At 43.5% G+C, this 19,286-nt stretch overlaps 1 protein-coding gene across 1 annotated transcript; it reads right to left on the minus strand.

Annotated features, from left to right (window-relative positions):
• Nucleotides 1-3,631: 3,631 nt before the first annotated feature.
• kbtbd13a (kelch repeat and BTB domain containing 13a) lies at nucleotides 3,632-5,140 on the minus strand. The gene has a single exon (XM_056278746.1). The coding sequence runs from the start codon at nucleotides 5,138-5,140 to the stop codon at nucleotides 3,632-3,634; it is 1,509 nt and encodes a 502-aa protein (XP_056134721.1).
• Nucleotides 5,141-19,286: the final 14,146 nt, after the last annotated feature.

Genomic DNA, 19,286 nt, shown 5'->3' on the forward strand with positions numbered 1-19,286 from the left:
CTCTCCGCTCTTTTCCTCCCTATCTCTGCCCTCTGTTCCTCCCTGTCTCTCCCCTCTGTTCCTCCCTATCTCTGCCCTCTGTTCCTCCCTATCTCTCCCCTCTGTTCCTCCCTATCTCTCCCCTCTTTTCCTCCCTATCTCTGCCCTCTGTTCCTCCCTGTCTCTCCCCTCTGTTCCTCCCTATCTCTCCCCTCTTTTCCTCCCCACTAGACATCCAGAGTCGATGTAGCAGCTGCTACATTGGCTTAATAAGGTGTCATTAACCGGGATCAACTCGTTACTTAGTTAATCAAATACTATATAGAAACAGTAATATACGCATTCACAGTGGTCGGTGTGTTACACTTCACTCTGCTGATCTCAGATCAGTTCTTATTCATCTCACTGTGACAGCATTAAAAGAAGATATTTCATTTTAGTTTCAAGTTGCCCAGCAATAGAGGGACTCGTCACTGTGAGTCGGTGAATGACTGCATCACATCACAGTATGGCTGGCCCTAGAGGAAACACCCCTAACCCAGCAGCTTGTTAGTGCCATGCTCAAGATACATGTCAGCAGAGCACCACATGCTATGCTGGTAGATCCAAAGGAGGTGAATCAAGTGCAACTGGACTTGGTATATATCCGAGAAGACGTTTCGCCTCTCATCCAAGAGGCTTCCTCAGTTCGTGCCTTTCTGACTAGACCAAGCTAGTCTGACTGGCTGCTGATGAGACTCAGTATTTATCCTCTAGGAGTCGTTATCAGAGCTAATGATGTCCATGGCTCTTTTGTGTACCGATGTTTTGCCGCGCCCATCGCTAACAGAGCCATAGATATACGTGGCTCTCCTGTGCTCCGATGTCCAGCCGGCCCGTCGCCATCCGAGCTGTTGATTTGCATTTGTTTAGCAGCGACGGTGGTTGGGGGTTTTAGTTTCCACTTCATTGTTCAGTGGTCATGAGAGTGGTTGGAGCCGTTAGTGAGCGACTGTTGTTCTAGGAGGCCAGGCTTCTTGAGTCTCCTGGGTAGAGATGAAAGGATGGCATTGTAAGTGGGAGATAGGTGGTGTCGCAGACCTCCTCCTCTGTTGAGGGATGGTTTTTCCAGTTTCCCATAGATGGCTTCCTTCACCCCTCTTTCCAACCATCTATCTTCTCTGTCCAAAATGTGTACGTTGCTGTCCTGGAAGGAGTGTGGACATCGGAGCCCAGGAGAGCCACGCAAATCAACAGCTCCGATAACGACGGGTGCGGCCAAACATCGGTACACAAAAGAGCCACTCATATCTATGGCTCTGTTAGCGACGGGCGTTGGTAAACATCGGGACACAAAGAGCTACGCATATCAATAGCTCTGACAACGACTCCCAGAGGATGAATACTGAGTCTCATCAGCAGCCAGGCAGACCAGCTTGGTCTAGTCAGACTGGCAGAACTGAGGAAGCCTCTTGGATGAGAGGCGAAACGTCTTCACGGATATATACCAAGTCCCGTTGCACTTGATTCACCTCCTTTGGAGAACCATGACCTGGATGAATGAGAACATTCACTGATATGCTGGTAGAGCTACACATTGTCTGGTCATCATGACATTGCAGCTGACTGGTCTCGTACTGCACAAATGCATCAAAATACCCTTGGACATTATAGTATCTAAACAGTCAACTATGTCAAAATGTCTCATTTTCATGAAATCTATGAATTTTATTTGCAGATCTTGAATTATATGGTTGCTTTTGACCATCTTTGTGAGCTGGGTTATGAAAAAGCCCAGGTGGAGGAGGCTCTGGAGATGTTCCAAAACTGCAAAACAAAGGTAAAATAGTATCCTCATTATAAAGCATTGAGGTAATTGATTATATTTTCAATAAAAAATAAGCTGTACTGAATCTGACAAAACCTTTTCAAAGGACATACATTTTATTCTGCAGGCTGAGGAGTTCCTCCATCTTCAGAGCCAGTTCAATGAGATGGGCTTTCAGCAGAATGCCATCAAAGAAGTGCTTCTTGTCCATGAGAACCATTGTGAGAGGGCCTTGGAGGAACTGATGATGCGTGTGGCATGATGGCTAACACACACACACACACACACACACACACACGCACACACACACACACACACACACACACACACCAAAACCTACATAATCAAACAATAACCTGCTTATTATTGCATGACAAATATGTAGTCCATATTTGTTAATTTCTCCTTTCACACCACACTACTAAACAAACCGTATAAAAGCTGAAGATGGACTGTGACCTTCCATGAAGAGCATCACACCCTCATGATAAATACTATTACAAGTATTCAACATAAATCATGTTATTTTTCTTTCATTACAAAGTTTGTCACTTAATTTGTATGTTCTGTGACATTATTTGGTGGTTGTAATTGTCATTTAATATGGAAATACATGTGATTTGTCTGAATGCTTGTACCAACTTTAATGATGCAATAATTAAAAGAAATCTGGTTTAATTGTTTTGTAGCCATAAACTCCACACCTGACTTTAAGTTTATGTATTCTGCAGACACCACATTCCGCACCACACAGTGAAGGCAGCCTATTAAAGCTAGACAATACGGTTGGCTAAATTGTGTTCTTGAATTCATACAGAAAAAAATTCACCCTCTAACAATTCAATACACCACGTAGTTTCACTGCTCGAGCCTGAGGTGGTCTGGTGCCACAGCCATCTTGCAGTCTTCTTGTTTATCACGTGTATGTTTGGTGTTGCCATATTGTCAGCAACATGGAGGGCTGTTGCACACAAAGGAAAGACGAGCACTACTGTGTCTTCAGTAGCCTTGAATAGATTAACACATGGTGGTAGACATTTCTGTGTCAAGCCTTCGTTAATGCATGCCACTGCAGCCTTGTAATACATGTTGAAAGCACTGACGACCTTACCACTTACAGCCAACAAGTGCTGTCTGCTATGCCAAACTGAAGTACGTTGCTGGTCCAAAACTGAAGTACGTTTTGGACCAGCTGGTCCACCTACCAGCTCTGGAACAGCTGGACCATCTACCAGCTCAGGACCAGCTGGTCCACCTACCAGCTCTGGAACAGCTGGTCCACCTACCAGCTCTGGAACAGCTAGTCCAAAACATAACTTGTAATGCAAGCTCATGACCAGTTACCAGCTTGAAATTGATTTTACATCAGGATCCTTTTTCAAGAATGATCCAGAATTGAAATAAACAGCTCAGGATTTAGACGACAACATTCCAAGGAGAATTAATACTGTTCTGGAGACAAAAGATGGCCAAGCTACTTATTTGGAACTTCATATTGGAAAATTTGGAACCTCATATTTTTGTTAGATGAGTTTTTATTGTTTATCTCTTGTAGAAATACTTATAATAGTTTTCTATTTCTTAACTTCTGTGGGAACACCATCTATTGATAAATAAATACCTCTGACACCTCATTGTTATGTACAAGGCTTATTTTCTGTAAAACAGATAAAGGTGCTGTGCCATCCTCCACAAAGAGGAAGCTCTGAGCTGCACTCTGTGTTCAAATTTGTTTTTCATTTTACATGACACTTTTCTGAATTGAGACAGACCTTTTGTCATTAAATAATAGTTCTTTCTCACCAGAGAGAAACCATTGACTGAAATACTTCGTCAGTATAATGTTTACAATTTTTCAAAGCACTGCATTGAAGACTGTGCACTGTCAAAAAGGCCCCCATAGTTTGGGGTATGAGTAAGAGCTTCTGCATCTCCCATACGTGAGACTGTAGGCTTCGGTAGCCTCATCAGAAACGTGTACATAGATCCAATCCTTCCGAAACCCTCCATCTTCTTCTTGGTTTTCCACTTGTAATCCCGTATGGTGTATTCTGTGGTTACCAATCGGCTGAGTGTGAACACAGAGTCCCCTCTCACTACAGCAGTGAGAAGAGAGCCTTTACTGTTTCCATACTGACCTGGCATGGCTGTCCACTGTCCGGAGCTCAGGTTGTAGCAGTCCATCACACACAGCAAAAAGTCATCACAAGGTCCATTGCGCATCACATACAAGTTTTCTTTGTGAGCCACCATACAGAGGGCATAGCTCTGCTCACGGATCAGTGTGGTGACCAGAACCCACTGGTCTTTTTCAGGCACGTATTCATGGATATTTGTTGCACCCTTGGCCATCCAGAGACAAATAAAGATTCTGCTCATGGTTTTAGCATTAGCCAAAGAGGCTGCAGGACATGGGAGATTAGAGGCAAAACTCCAGGTTCCATTTGATACTCTGTACCTCTCCACAGATGACATGGCTTTTCTGTCATACTCCCCGCCTATGGCATACAAGCAGTCTTCATGACCAATGAGAGTGAAATTGTAGCGCAGTTGATTTGGACTGGGGATGGTGCACCAGGTATCAGTTTCAGGGTTGTAGCAGAAGCCGGCATCTACTACCTTTTTGCTCACATCATGCACTCCTCCAATGATGTAAAGTTTGTTGTCAAGAACAGCTACACCAGCCATGGTGGTGCTAGTATTTTTGGGTAGATGAGTCAGGACTTTCCATTCTTTATCTCCTTCATCCAAATAGCAGACTGTCCTCTGAAAATCCTGAAGCAGCTTAATTGCCGGTGAATGGCTACATACCACCATGTAAGAGCTTGGAATAAGAGACTTAATGTAGTCCACCAACTCTCTGGGTAGAGTGTGAACATCTTCCTCCAGATCAGAGTATATGTCCCTTATGAACAACGCCGAGCTGTGGAAAAGCTCCCAGACACCATAGCTGGCAGCTGTGCTATACATCAGCAAACAGTTTTCAGAGTTGGTGATATTGATCAGGTACTTTGTGAGAGCATTGACCTGGAGAAAAGCAGTGCACTCAATGGCTTCAACAATCTCATTACTACTCAGCATCGGCCACTCACCGTTCAGAATACGGAGCATCACAAAAAAGCCCACAGCCCCCAGACACTTCAGATGGATTTCCTCCTGCTGACATTCTTTCATTCCTGACTGGAAAAGCGCTCTGAAATACTCACAGTTCTGAGTGAGAACGTCTTTGTCCACAACATAAATGCTGTCATCTACCTTCACACTCAGGCTGTGCCTCGCCAGAGACTCCAGCGGCTTGTACACTTGCTGCTCCTGGCTGCCGGTGTCTGGACATGGGCAGCTGCCTGCCTCCATCGCTGCTCTGACATGGGTCTTCCGAGGTAACATTAATATTTTTAACAAACTCACATCAGCATATCATGTCCTTTTGTCGTGCTTGCAGTGTCCTGTTAGGCAGCTGGACTGTACCTTCCTTCTCGGGACCAGCTGGAAGTGACGGGACATTCACTGTTTGTGTTGGTTTCCAGGCTACCAGAATAGAGTTGACTAAACATAGCAAACATCGCAGGACAATGTAGCGGTACACTATGATGACCTGCTGAAAGAAGAGACCCGGGCTGTGTGTGTGTGTCTGTGTGTGTGTCTGTGTGTGTCTGTGTGTGTGTGTGTGTGTGGGGGGGGGGGGTGATGATGCTCTGCACTCTTTGTAGTCCCAGTGTGAAGACAGCTGAACATGTGTCCTTGTTTGTCCTTGCTGGTATGGAAGAGTCACAGTAAAACAATAGGCGGTGTCCTCAGGTCACAAGTGTCCTGATGTCACATGTGTCCTGAGGTCACGAGTGTCCTAACGACAAATGTGTCCTGCGGTCACGAGTGTCCTAACGACACATGTGTCCTGCGGTCACGAGTGTCCTGATGTCACATGTGTCCTGAGGTCACGAGTGTCCTGATGTCACATGTGTCGTGAGGTCACGAGTGTCCTGATGTCACATGTGTCCTGAGGTCACGAGTGTCCTGATGACACATGTGTCCTGAGGTCACAAGTGTCCTGATGTCACATGTGTCCTGAGGTCACGAGTGTCCTAATGACACATGTGTCCTGCGTTCACGAGTGTCCTGATGTCACATGTGTCCTGAGGTCACGAGTGTCCTGATGACACATGTGTCCTGATGTCATGAGTGTCCTGCGGTCACGAGTGTCCTGATGTCACATGTGTCCTGAGGTCACGAGTGTCCTAATGACACATGTGTCCTGCGGTCACGAGTGTCCTGATGTCACATGTGTCCTGAGGTCACGAGTGTCCTGATGTCACATGTGTCCTGAGGTCACGAGTGTCCTAATGACACATGTGTCCTGCGGTCACGAGTGTCCTGATGTCACATGTGTCCTGAGGTCACGAGTGTCCCGATGACACATGTGTCCTGAGGTCACAAGTGTCCTGATGTCACACGTGTCCTGAGGTCACGAGTGTCCTGATGACACACGTGTCGTGAGGTCACGAGTGTCCTGATGTCACATGTGTCCTGAGGTCACGAGTGTCCTGATGACACATGTGTCCTGAGGTCACGAGTGTCCTGATGTAACATGTGTCCTGAGGTCACGAGTGTCCTAATGACACATGTGTCCTGCGGTCACGAGTGTCCTGATGTCACATGTGTCCTGAGGTCACGAGTGTCCTGATGACACATGTGTCCTGAGGTCATGAGTGTCCTCAGGTCACGAGTGTCTTGATGTCACATGTGTCCTGAGGTCACGAGTGTCCTGATGACACATGTGTCCTGAGGTCACGAGTGTCCTAATGACACATGTGTCCTGCGGTCACGAGTGTCCTGATGTCACATGTGTCCTGAGGTCACGAGCGTCCTGATGACACATGTGTCCTGATGTCACGAGTGTCCTGATGTCACATGTGTCCTGAGGTCACGAGTGTCCTGATGTCACATGTGTCCTGAGGTCACGAGTGTCCTGATGGCACATGTGTCCTGAGGTCACAAGTGTCCTGATGACACATGTGTCCTGAGGTCACATGTGTCCTGATGTCACGAGTGACCTGATGTCACGAGTGTCCTGATGTCACATGTGTCCTGAGGTCATGGGTGTCCTGATGACACATGTGTCCTGAGGTCACGACTGTCCTGATGTCACATGTGTCCTGAGGTCACATGTGTCCTGAGGTCACGAGTGTCCTGATGTCACATGTGTCCTGAGGTCACGAGTGTCCTGATGTCACATGTGTCCTGAGGTCACGAGTGTCCTGATGACACAGGTGTCCTGAGGTCACGAGTGTCCTGATGTCACATGTGTCCTGAGGTAACGAGTGTCCTGATGTCACATGTGTCCTGAGGTCACGAGTGTCCTGATGACACATGTGTCCTGAGGTCACGTGTCCTGATGACACATGTGTCCTGAGGTCATGAGTGTCCTCAGGTCACGAGTGTCCTGATGTCACATGTGTCCTGAGGTCACGAGTGTCCTGATGTCATGAGTGTCCTGCGGTCACGAGTGTCCTGATGTCACATGTGTCCTGAGGTCACGAGTGTCCTGATGTCACATGTGTCCTGAGGTCACGAGTGTCCCGATGACACATGTGTCCTGAGGTCACAAGTGTCCTGATGTCACACGTGTCCTGAGGTCACGAGTGTCCTGATGACACACGTGTCGTGAGGTCACGAGTGTCCTGATGTCACATGTGTCCTGAGGTCACGAGTGTCCTGATGACACATGTGTCCTGAGGTCACGAGTGTCCTGATGTCACATGTGTCCTGAGGTCACGAGTGTCCTAATGACACATGTGTCCTGCGGTCACGAGTGTCCTGATGTCACATGTGTCCTGAGGTCACGAGTGTCCTGATGACACATGTGTCCTGAGGTCATGAGTGTCCTCAGGTCACGAGTGTCCTGATGTCACATGTGTCCTGAGGTCACGAGTGTCCTGATGACACATGTGTCCTGAGGTCACGAGTGTCCTAATGACACATGTGTCCTGCGGTCACGAGTGTCCTGATGTCACATGTGTCCTGAGGTCACGAGCGTCCTGATGACACATGTGTCCTGATGTCACGAGTGTCCTGATGTCACATGTGTCCTGAGGTCACGAGTGTCCTGATGTCACATGTGTCCTGAGGTCACGAGTGTCCTGATGACACATGTGTCCTGAGGTCACAAGTTTCCTGATGACACATGTGTCCTGAGGTCACATGTGTCCTGATGTCACGAGTGACCTGATGTCACGACTGTCCTGATGTCACATGTGTCCTGAGGTCATGGGTGTCCTGATGACACATGTGTCCTGAGGTCACGACTGTCCTGATGTCACATGTGTCCTGAGGTCACATGTGTCCTGATGTCACGAGTGTCCTGATGTCACATGTGTCCTGAGGTCACGAGTGTCCTGATGTCACATGTGTCCTGAGGTCACGAGTGTCCTGATGACACAGGTGTCCTGAGGTCACGAGTGTCCTGATGTCACATGTGTCCTGAGGTCACGAGTGTCCTGATGTCACATGTGTCCTGAGGTCACGAGTGTCCTGATGACACATGTGTCCTGAGGTCACGTGTCCTGATGACACATGTGTCCTGAGGTCATGAGTGTCCTCAGGTCACGAGTGTCCTGATGTCACATGTGTCCTGAGGTCACGAGTGTCCTGATGTCATGAGTGTCCTGCGGTCACGAGTGTCCTGATGTCACATGTGTCCTGAGGTCACGAGTGTCCTGATGTCACATGTGTCCTGAGGTCACGAGTGTCCTGATGTCACATGTGTCCTGAGGTCACGAGTGTCCTGATGACACATGTGTCCTGAGGTCACCAGTGTCCTGATGTCACATGTGTCCTGAAGTCACGAGTGTCCTGATGTCACATGTGTCCTGAGGTCACGAGTGTCCTGATGACACATGTGTCCTGAGGTCATGAGTGTCCTCAGGTCACGAGTGTCCTGATGTCACATGTGTCCTGAGGTCATGAGTGTCCTGATGTCACATGTGTCCTGATGGCATGAGTGTCCTGCGGTCACGAGTATCCTGATGTCACATGTGTCCTGAGGTCACGAGTGTCCTGATGTCACATGTGTCCTGAGGTCACGAGTGTCCTGATGACACATGTGTCCTGATGTCACATGTGTCCTCAGGTCACGAGTGTCCTGATGACACATGTGTCCTGAGGCCACGAGTGTCCTGATGTCACGAGTGTCCTGATGTCACATGTGTACTGAGGTCAAGAGTGTCCTGATGACACATGTGTCCTGAGGTCACGAGTGTCCTCAGGTCACGAGTGTCCTGATGTCACATGTGTCCTGAGGTCACGAGTGTCCTGATATCACATGTGTCCTGATGTCATGAGTGTCCTGCGGTCACGAGTGTCCTGATGTCACATGTGTCCTGAGGTCACGAGTGTCCTGATGTCACATGTGTCCTGAGGTCATGAGTGTCCTCAGGTCACGAGTGTCCTGATGTCACATGTGTCCTGAGGTCACGAGTGTCCTGATGTCACATGTGTCCTGATGTCATGAGTGTCCTCAGGTCACGAGTGTCCTGATGTCACATGTGTCCTGAGGTCACAAGTGTCCTGATGTCACATGTGTCCTGATGTCATGAGTGTCCTGCGGTCACGAGTGTCCTGATGTCACATGTGTCCTGAGGTCACGAGTGCCCTGATGTCACATGTGTCCTGAGGTCACGAGTGTCCTGATGACAGATGTGTCCTGAGGTCACGAGTGTCCTGATGTCACATGTGTCCTGAGGTCACGAGTGTCCTGATGTCACATGTGTCCTGAGGTCACGAGTGACCTGATGTCACGAGTGTCCTGATATCACATGTGTCCTGAGGTCACGAGTGTCCTGATGTCACGAGTGTCCTGATATCACATGTGTCCTGAGGTCACGAGTGTCCTGAGGTCATGAGTGTCCTGAGGTCACATGTGTCCTGAGGTCACGAGTGTCCTGATGTCACGAGTGTCCTGATATCACATGTGTCCTGAGGTCATGAGTGTCCTGAGGTCATGAGTGTCCAGATGTCACAGGTGTCCTGAGGTCACATGACATGAGGGCCAGTGTTTCATGGTTTGTTGTGTTCTGTGGTTTGTTGTGTTCTGTTGTTTGTTGTGTTCTGTGGTTTGTTGTGTGTTGTGGTTTGTTGTCTGTTGTGTTCTGTTGTCGGTTGTGTTCCGTTGTTTGTTGTGTGTTGTGGTTTGTTGTGTTCTGTGGTTCGTTGTGTTCTGTTGTTTGTTGTGTTCTGTGGTTTGTGGTGTGCTGTGGTTTGTTGTGTTCTGTGGTTTGTTGTGTTCTGTGGTTTGTGATGTGCTGTGGTTTGTTGTGTTCTGTGGTTTGTTGTGTTCTGTGGTTTGTTGTGTTCTGTGGTTTGTGATGTGCTGTGGTTTGTTGTGTTCTGTGGTTTGTGATGTGCTGTGGTTTGTTGTGTTCTGTGGTTTGTTGTGTTCTGTGGTTCGTTGTGTTCTGTTGTTTGTTGTGTTCTGTGGTTTGTGGTGTGCTGTGGTTTGTTGTGTTCTGTGGTTTGTTGTGTTCTGTGGTTTGTGATGTGCTGTGGTTTGTTGTGTTCTGTGGTTTGTTGTGTTCTGTGGTTTGTTGTGTTCTGTGGTTTGTGATGTGCTGTGGTTTGTTGTGTTCTGTGGTTTGTTGTGTTCTGTGGTTCGTTGTGTTCTGTTGTTTGTTGTGTTCTGTGGTTTGTTGTGGTCTGTGGTTTGTTGTGTTCTGTGGTTTGTTGTGTTCTGTGGTTTGTTGTGTTCTGTGGTTTGTGATGTGCTGTGGTTTGTTGTGTTCTGTGGTTTGTTGTGTTCTGTGGTTTGTTGTGTTCTGTGGTTTGTGATGTGCTGTGGTTTGTTGTGTTCTGTGGTTTGTTGTGTTCTGTGGTTTGTGATGGCCTGTGGTTTGTTGTGTTCTGTGGTTTGTTGTGTTCTATGGTTTGTTGTGTTCTGTGGTTTGTGATGTGCTGTGGTTTGTTGTGTTCCGTGGTTTGTTGTGTTCTGTGGTTTGTTGTGTTCTGTGGTTTGTGATGTGCTGTGGTTTGTTGTGTTCTGTGGTTTGTGATGTGCTGTGGTTTGTGATGTGCTGTGGTTTGTTGTGTCTGTGGTTTTTTGTGTTCTGTTGTTTGTTGTGTTCTGTGGTGTGTAATCTGCTATGGTTTGTTGTGTTCTCTGGTTTGTTGTGTGCTGTGGTTTGTCAGATGACATTGTATTTCTGCCATGATTCTTGATAGCTTTTTAACATGATGGGTCTGTGAAATGTTGGGAAACGATACTTTTTAACCTGTCACACTAAAAATATTGGGGTGACACTGGTTCATGAAAATGTTGTGGTGATACTGGTTCATGAAAATGTTGGGGTGATACTGGTTCATGAAAATGTTGGGGTGATACTGGTTCATGAAAATGTTGGGGTGATACTGGTTCATGAAAATATTGGGGTGACACTGGTTCGTGAAAATGTTTTGGTGATACTGGTTCATGAAAATGTTGGGGTGATACTGGTTCATGAAAATATTGGGGTGACACTGGTTCATGAAAATGTTGGGGTGATACTGGTTTCTTGAAAATGGGGTGACCTTGGTTCATGATAATATTGGGATGACACTGGTTCGTGAAAATATTGGGGTGACACTGGTTCACGAAAATGTTAGGGTGATGCTGGTTCATGAAAATGTTGGGGTGACCTTGGTTCATGGCCTTTCTGGGTGAAGTACTGGGTGACACATTGTCACTGCTGTGGATGAAATACGTTAAGTATTTCAAGTTGAATATGTTTCTTATGATTACAGCAGATACTGGTTGAGGGTTGGGGTTACTACCTGAGCATGAAACTATACAATATGCACATTCTTCTCCATTTCATGGGTAGTAATCAACTGTCTTTATTCCCATCCGATAAAATCAATATTTTCTGTCATGAGATATCACATAGAAGGTAACGTGCATACAGCAATTTGTTTAAATAAAAACATGTGCTTTTTAGTACTTCAGTTTGTTGTTTATTTAAGGAACCATGCGAAACTGAACTGCAACAGGTGTGCAGGTTTCATTCATCAGACTTATTAGTCAGATGTGCAGGTTTATAAGTCAGAGTTATAAGTCGGATGTGCAGGTTTATAAGTCACAGTTATAAGTCAGATGTGCAGGTTTATAAGTCAGATGAGTTATAAGTTAAATGTGCAGGTTTATAAGTCAGATGAGTTATAAGTCAGATGTGCAGGTTTATAAGTCAGATGAGTTATAAGTCAGACGTGCAGGTTTATAAGTCAGATGAGTTATAAGTCAGATGTGCAGGTTTATAAGTTAGATGAGTTATAAGTCAGATGAGTTATAAGTCCGATGTGCAGGTTTATAAGTCAGATGAGTTATGAGTTAAATGTGCAGGTTTATAAGTCAGATGAGTTATAAGTCAGATGTGCAGGTTTATAAGTCAGATGAGTTATAAGTCAGATGTGCAGGTTTATAAGTCAGATGAGTTATGAGTTAAATGTGCAGGTTTATAAGTCAGATGAGTTATAAGTCAGATGTGCAGGTTTATAAGTCAGATGAGTTATGAGTTAAATGTGCAGGTTTATAAGTCAGATGAGTTATAAGTCAGATGAGCAGGTTTATAAGTCAGATGAGTTATAAGTCAGATGTCCAGTTATAAGTCAGATGACTTATAAGTCAGATGTGCAGGTTTATAAGTCAGATGAGTTATAAGTCAGATGTGCAGGTTTATAAGTCAGATGAGTTATGAGTTAAATGTGCAGGTTTATAAGTCAGATGAGTTATAAGTCAGATGTGCAGGTTTATAAGTCAGATGAGTTATAAGTCAGATGTCCAGGTTTATAAGTCAGATGACTTATAAGTCAGATGTGCAGGTTTATAAGTCAGGTTTATAAATCAGATGAGTTATAAGTCAGATGTGCAGGTTTATAAGTCAGATGACTTATAAGTCAGATGTGCAGGTTTATAAGTCAGGTTTATAAGTCAGATGTGCAGGTTTATAAGTCAGATGAGTTATAAGTCAGATGTGCAGGTTTATAAGTCAGATGAGTTATAAGTCAGATGTGCAGGTTTATAAGTCAGATGACTTATAAGTCAGATGTGCAGGTTTATAAGTCAGATGAGTTATAAGTCAGATGAGCAGGTTTATAAGTCAGATGAGTTATAAGTCAGATGTGCAGGTTTATAAGTCAGATGAGTTATGAGTTAAATGAGTTATAAGTCAGATGTGCAGGTTTATAAGTCAGATGAGTTATGAGTTAAATGTGCAGGTTTATAAGTCAGATGAGTTATAAGTCAGATGTGCAGGTTTATAAGTCAGATGAGTTATAAGTCAGATGTCCAGGTTTATAAGTCAGATGACTTATAAGTCAGACGTGCAGGTTTATAAGTTAGGTTTATAAATCACATGAGTTATAAGTCAGATGTGCAGGTTTATAAGTCAGATGAGTTATAAGTCAGATGTGCAAGTTTATATGTCAGATGAGTTATAAGTCAGATGTGCAGGTTTATAAGTCAGGTTTATAAGTCAGATGTGCAGGTTTATAAGTCGGATGAGTTATAAGTAAGATGTGCAGGTTTATAAGTCAGATAAGTTATAAGCCAGATGTGCAGGTTTAAAGGTCAGATGTGCAGGTTTATAAGTCAGGTTTATAAGTCAGATGTGCAGGTTCATAAGTCAGGTTTATAAGTCAGATGAGTTATAAGTCAGATGAGTTATAAGTCAGATGTGCAGGTGTATAAGTCAGGTTTATAAGTCAGATGTGCAGGTTCATAAGTCAGGTTTATAAGTCAGATGAGTTATAAGTCAGATGAGTTATAAGTCAGATGAGTTATAAGTCAGATGTGCAGGTTTATAAGTCAGATGTGCAAGTTTATAAGTCAGATGAGTTATAAGTCAGATGTGCAGGTTTATAAGTCAGGTTTATAAGTCAGATGTGCAGGTTTATAAGTCGGATGAGTTATAAGTAAGATGTGCAGGTTTATAAGTCAGATGAGTTATAAGTCAGATGTGCAGGTTTAAAGGTCAGATGTGCAGGTGTATAAGTCAGGTTTATAAGTCAGATGTGCAGGTGTATAAGTCAGGTTTATAAGTCAGATGAGTTATTATTCAGATGAGTTATAAGTCAGATGTGCAGATGTATAAGTCAGATGTGCAGGTGTATAAGTCAGATGTGCAGGTGTATAAGTCAGATGAGTTATAAATCAGATGATTTATAAGTCAGATGGGCAGGTGTATAAGTCAGATGTGCAGGTTTATAAGTCAGATGAGTTATAAGTCAGATGTGCAGGTTTATAAGTCAGATGAGTTATAAGTCAGATGTGCAGGTTTATAAGTCAGATGAGTTATAAGTCAGATGTGCACATGTATAAGTCAGATGAGTTATAAGTCAGATGTGCAGGTTTATAAGTCTGATGAGTTATAAGTCAGATGTGCACATGTATAAGTCAGATGTGCAGGTTTATAAGGTTTATACGTAAGACTACCTTTTTTCACTTAAGTAACATAGCTAAAATTCGGTCTTTTCTCTCCATGGCTGATGCAGAGGCTCTAATACATGCATTTGTTTCATCCAGACTTGATTACTGTAAGGTTCTGTTCTCAGGTCTGCCACATGCTAGTACTAAAAGTCTTCATATGGTTCAGAATGCTGCTGCTAGAATCCTAACTAAAACTAGGAAATGTGACCATATTACACCAATTCTTGCCTCCCTTCATTGGCTTCCTATCCATGTTAGATCAGAATACAAGGTGCTTCTGCTGACTTATAAAATCCTAAATGGTCTTCCCCCATCTTACCTGTCTGATCTCCTTAAACCTTACATGCCATCTCGAGCTCTTCGTTCTCAAAACACAGGGCTCCTGTGTGTACCCAAAGTTAAAAAGAAGTCAGCTGGTGGCAGCAGGGCCTTTTCCTATCGGGCTCCATTGTTGTGGAATAACCTGCCTGCTGCCATCAGACCATCAGAGTCTGTTGAGTCCTTAAATCCAAACTTAAAACTCATCTTTTTGCCTTAGCTTACAATTAGTTGTCTTTACATTGAGTGCTTCACAACCTGTACTGGATGGCGGGTTGGTTTTCTGTCTCAATGAATTTACCAACCACTGTTCTGTCGACGAGATTATCGAGTATAGATTACAGAGTTTAGATTATGACTAGTTGATGATTTAATTGATTATGGCTAATGACTATTGAGAGCTGTTCTCTTCTCTAACATGTCTTTTCTCTCTCTCTGAATGATGTCTTCTCCTTTCTCTTTTTCTGTGTTTGAATGGTGTCATGTGAGTCTCTCCTGCATGCATGTGCAGTTGGTTCTCCTCCCAGGTCTCCGTGGTGATGGTGGTCACCATTTGGATGCTGCCTGCCCTTCCTCTCCTCACATAAGTTTCTCTTTTATTACATGATGATGCTGGTCACGTGGCTTGGGTCCTGGACTGCTCCGTTGGCATGTGGACACTGCTTGGCATCCTGTGCATCAGGTTCTTCATAAATGTTATGTCCATTATAATTCTGTTATCCTCTTTCAATGTTGTATTGTGTAAATTGCGTGAACACAACATCCATTGCACGCTGTCCGTCTTGGGAGAGAGATCCCTCCTCTGTTGCTCTCCCTGAGGTTTCTTCCTAGTGTTTCTCCCTGTTAAAGGGTTTTAGGGAGTTGTTCCTTATCCCATGAGAGGGTCTAAGGACAGGATGTTGTGTTGCTGTTAAGCCCACTGAGGCACATTTGTAATTTGTGATATTGGGCTATACAAATAAAATTCATTTGATTTGATTTGATGTGCACGTTTATACGTCAGGTTTATAAGTCAGATGTGCAGGTTTATAAGTCAGATGTGCAGGTTTATACATCAGGTTTATAAGTCAGGTTTATCAGTCAGGTGTGCAGGTTTATAACTCAGATGTGCAGGTTTATACATCAGGTTTATAAGTCAGGTTTATAAGTCAGGTGTGCAGGTTTATAAGTCAGATGTGCAGGTTTATAAGTCAGATGTGCAGGTTTATAAGTCAGGTTTATAAGTCAGATGTGCAGGTTTATACGTCAGGTTTATAAGTCAGATGTGCAGGTTTATACGTCAGGTTTATAAGTCAGATGTGCAGGTTTATAAGTCGGATGTGCAGGTTTATAAGTCAGATGTGCAGGTTTATAAGTCAAGTTTATAAGTCAGATGTGCAGGTTTATAAGTCAGGTTTATAAGTCAGATGTGCAGGTTTATAAGTCAGATGTGCAGGTTTATACATCAGGTTTATAAGTCAGGTTTATAAGTCAGGTGTGCAGGTTTATAAGTCAGATGTGCAGGTTTATACATCAGGTTTATAAGTCAGGTTTATAAGTCAGGTGTGCAGGTTTATAAGTCAGATGTGCAGGTTTATAAGTCAGATGTGCAGGTTTATAAGTCAGGTTTATAAGTCAGATGTGCAGGTTTATAAGTCAGGTTTATAAGTCAGATGTGCAGGTTTATACGTCAGGTTTATAAGTCAGATGTGCAGGTTTATAAGTCAGATGTGCAGGTTTATAAGTCAGGTTTATAAGTCAGATGTGCAGGTTTATACGTCAGGTTTATAAGTCAGATGTGCAGGTTTATAACTCAGATGTGCAGGTTTATACGTCAGGTTTATAAGTCAGATGTGCAGGTTTATAAGTCAGATGTGCAGGTTTATAAGTCAGGTTTATAAGTCAGATGTGCAGGTTTATAAGTCAGGTTTATAAGTCAGATGTGCAGGTTTATACGTCAGGTTTATAAGTCAGATGTGCAGGTTTATAAGTCAGGTTTATAAGTCAGATGTGCAGGTTTATAAGTCAGGTTTATAAGTCAGATGTGCAGGTTTATAAGTCAGATGTGCAGGTTTATACATCAGGTTTATAAGTCAGGTTTATAGGTCAGGTGTGCAGGTTTATAAGTCAGATGTGCAGGTTTATAAGTCAGATGTGCAGGTTTATAAGTCAAGTTTATAAGTCAGATGTGCAGGTTTATACGTCAGGTTTATAAGTCAGATGTGCAGGTTTATACGTCAGGTTTATAAGTCAGATGTGCAGGTTTATAAGTCAGATGTGCAGGTTTATAAGTCGATGTGCAGGTTTATAAGTCAGGTTTATAAGTCAGATGTGCAGGTTTATAAGTCAGATGTGCAGGTTTATACATCAGGTTTATAAGTCAGGTTTATAAGTCAGATGTGCAGGTTTATAAGTCAGATGTGCAGGTTTATACATCAGGTTTATAAGTCAGGTTTATAAGTCAGGTGTGCAGGTTTATAAGTCAGATGTGCAGGTTTATACATCAGGTTTATAAGTCAGGTTTATAAGTCAGGTGTGCAGGTTTATAAGTCAGATGTGCAGGTTTATAAGTCAGGTTTATAAGTCAGATGTGCAGGTTTATAAGTCAGATGTGCAGGTTTATACATCAGGTTTATAAGTCAGGTTTATAAGTCAGATGTGCAGGTTTATAAGTCAGATGTGCAGGTTTATACATCAGGTTTATAAGTCAGGTTTATAAGTCAGGTGTGCAGGTTTATAAGTCGGATGTGCAGGTTTATACATCAGGTTTATAAGTCAGGTTTATAAGTCAGGTGTGCAGGTTTATAAGTCAGATGTGCAGGTTTATAAGTCAGATGTGCAGGTTTATAAGTCAGGTTTATAAGTCAGATGTGCAGGTTTATAAGTCAGGTTTATAAGTCAGATGTGCAGGTTTATACGTCAGGTTTATAAGTCAGATGTGCAGGTTTATAAGTCAGATGTGCAGGTTTATAAGTCAGGTTTATAAGTCAGATGTGCAGGTTTATACGTCAGGTTTATAAGTCAGATGTGCAGGTTTATAACTCAGATGTGCAGGTTTATACGTCAGGTTTATAAGTCAGATGTGCAGGTTTATAAGTCAGAAGTGCAGGTTTATAAGTCAGGTTTATAAGTCAGATGTGCAGGTTTATAAGTCAGATGTGCAGGTTTATAAGACAGGTTTATAAGTCAGATGTGCAGGTTTATACGTCAGGTTTATAAGTCAGGTTTAAAAGTCAGGTTTATAAGTCAGATGTGCAGGTTTATAAGTCAGATGTGCAGGTTTATACATCAGGTTTATAAGTCAGGTTTATAAGTCAGGTGTGCAGGTTTATAAGTCAGATGTGCAGGTTTATAAGTCAGATGTGCAGGTTTATAAGTCAGGTTTATAAGTCAGATGTGCAGGTTTATAAGTCAGATGTGCAGGTTTATACGTCAGGTTTATAAGTCAGATGTGCAGGTTTATAAGTCAGATGTGCAGGTTTATAAGTCAGATGTGCAGGTTTATAAGACAGGTTTATAAGTCAGGTTTATAAGTCAGATGTGCAGGTTTATAAGTCAGATGTGCAGGTTTATACATCAGGTTTATAAGTCAGGTTTATAAGTCAGGTGTGCAGGTTTATAAGTCAGATGTGCAGGTTTATAAGTCAGATGTGCAGGTTTATACGTCAGGTTTATAAGTCAGATGTGCAGGTTTATAAGTCAGATGTGCAGGTTTATAAGTCAGATGTGCAGGTTTATAAGTCAGATGTGCAGGTTTATACGTCAGGTTTATAAGTCAGATGTGCAGGTTTATAAGTCAGATGTGCAGGTTTATAAGACAGGTTTATAAGTCAGATGTGCAGGTTTATACGTCAGGTTTATAAGTCAGGTTTATAAGTCAGATGTGCAGGTTTATAAGTCAGATGTGCAGGTTTATAAGTCAGATGTGCAGGTTTATAAGTCAGATGTGCAGGTTTATACGTCAGGTTTATAAGTCAGATGTGCAGGTTTATAAGTCAGATGTGCAGGTTTATAAGACAGGTTTATAAGTCAGATGTGCAGGTTTATAAGTCAGATGTGCAGGTTTATAAGACAGGTTTATAAGTCAGATGTGCAGATTTATGAGTCAGGTTTATAAGTCAGATGTGCAGGGTTCGTTGTGCATTAGTTAATGTGCATCTGTAGTCCCAGTGCATGAACGACAACAATACCATATCAAATAAGAATTTCACGAGCATGTAAAACCAATGATGGTAAAAATGACAGAGACGGCTGATGGATTGTGTGGTGCTAAACAGAGCTGTAGACTCTCCTATATTTGTGGTTGTGAAGTCAATGTTCTAGATGCTTTGGTAGAGACGGCAGGTTGGCCTTCTAGTTGACCCTAGGTGTGGGTCAGTGTGGAGCTGTCAGAGGAGCTCTGCTGACGTCCACACCTTCTTCTAGGATTTCATTCACATCATGTTTTCTCCTTACATTGGAATTCAGTGAAGGTTGCATGCAGCTCATTGTAAAGTGGGCGCTGGTGGCCGACCTGTTTCACTTCTCCTGGAAATAAAAGCCCCGGAGGGTGTCAGAGCAGGCTCCCTGCAGCTCTGCATGCAAGTTCCCAAAGCACTTAGTTTCAACCAAGTCTGCACATTACGTCCATTCCCTTAAATGGGAATGGAAAGTCAATCACGCGTGGCAGGCAGCAGAGGCTTGGTTTGTTTTTTTTTTCCTTTTCTTTTTTCCCATCGTGTTCCAGCAGTGACTCCGCTCTGCCTGGTGTGAGCA

The sequence above is a fragment of the Lampris incognitus genome, chromosome 4 (assembly GCF_029633865.1).
Source record: "Lampris incognitus isolate fLamInc1 chromosome 4, fLamInc1.hap2, whole genome shotgun sequence".
Taxonomy (NCBI): domain Eukaryota; kingdom Metazoa; phylum Chordata; class Actinopteri; order Lampriformes; family Lampridae; genus Lampris; species Lampris incognitus.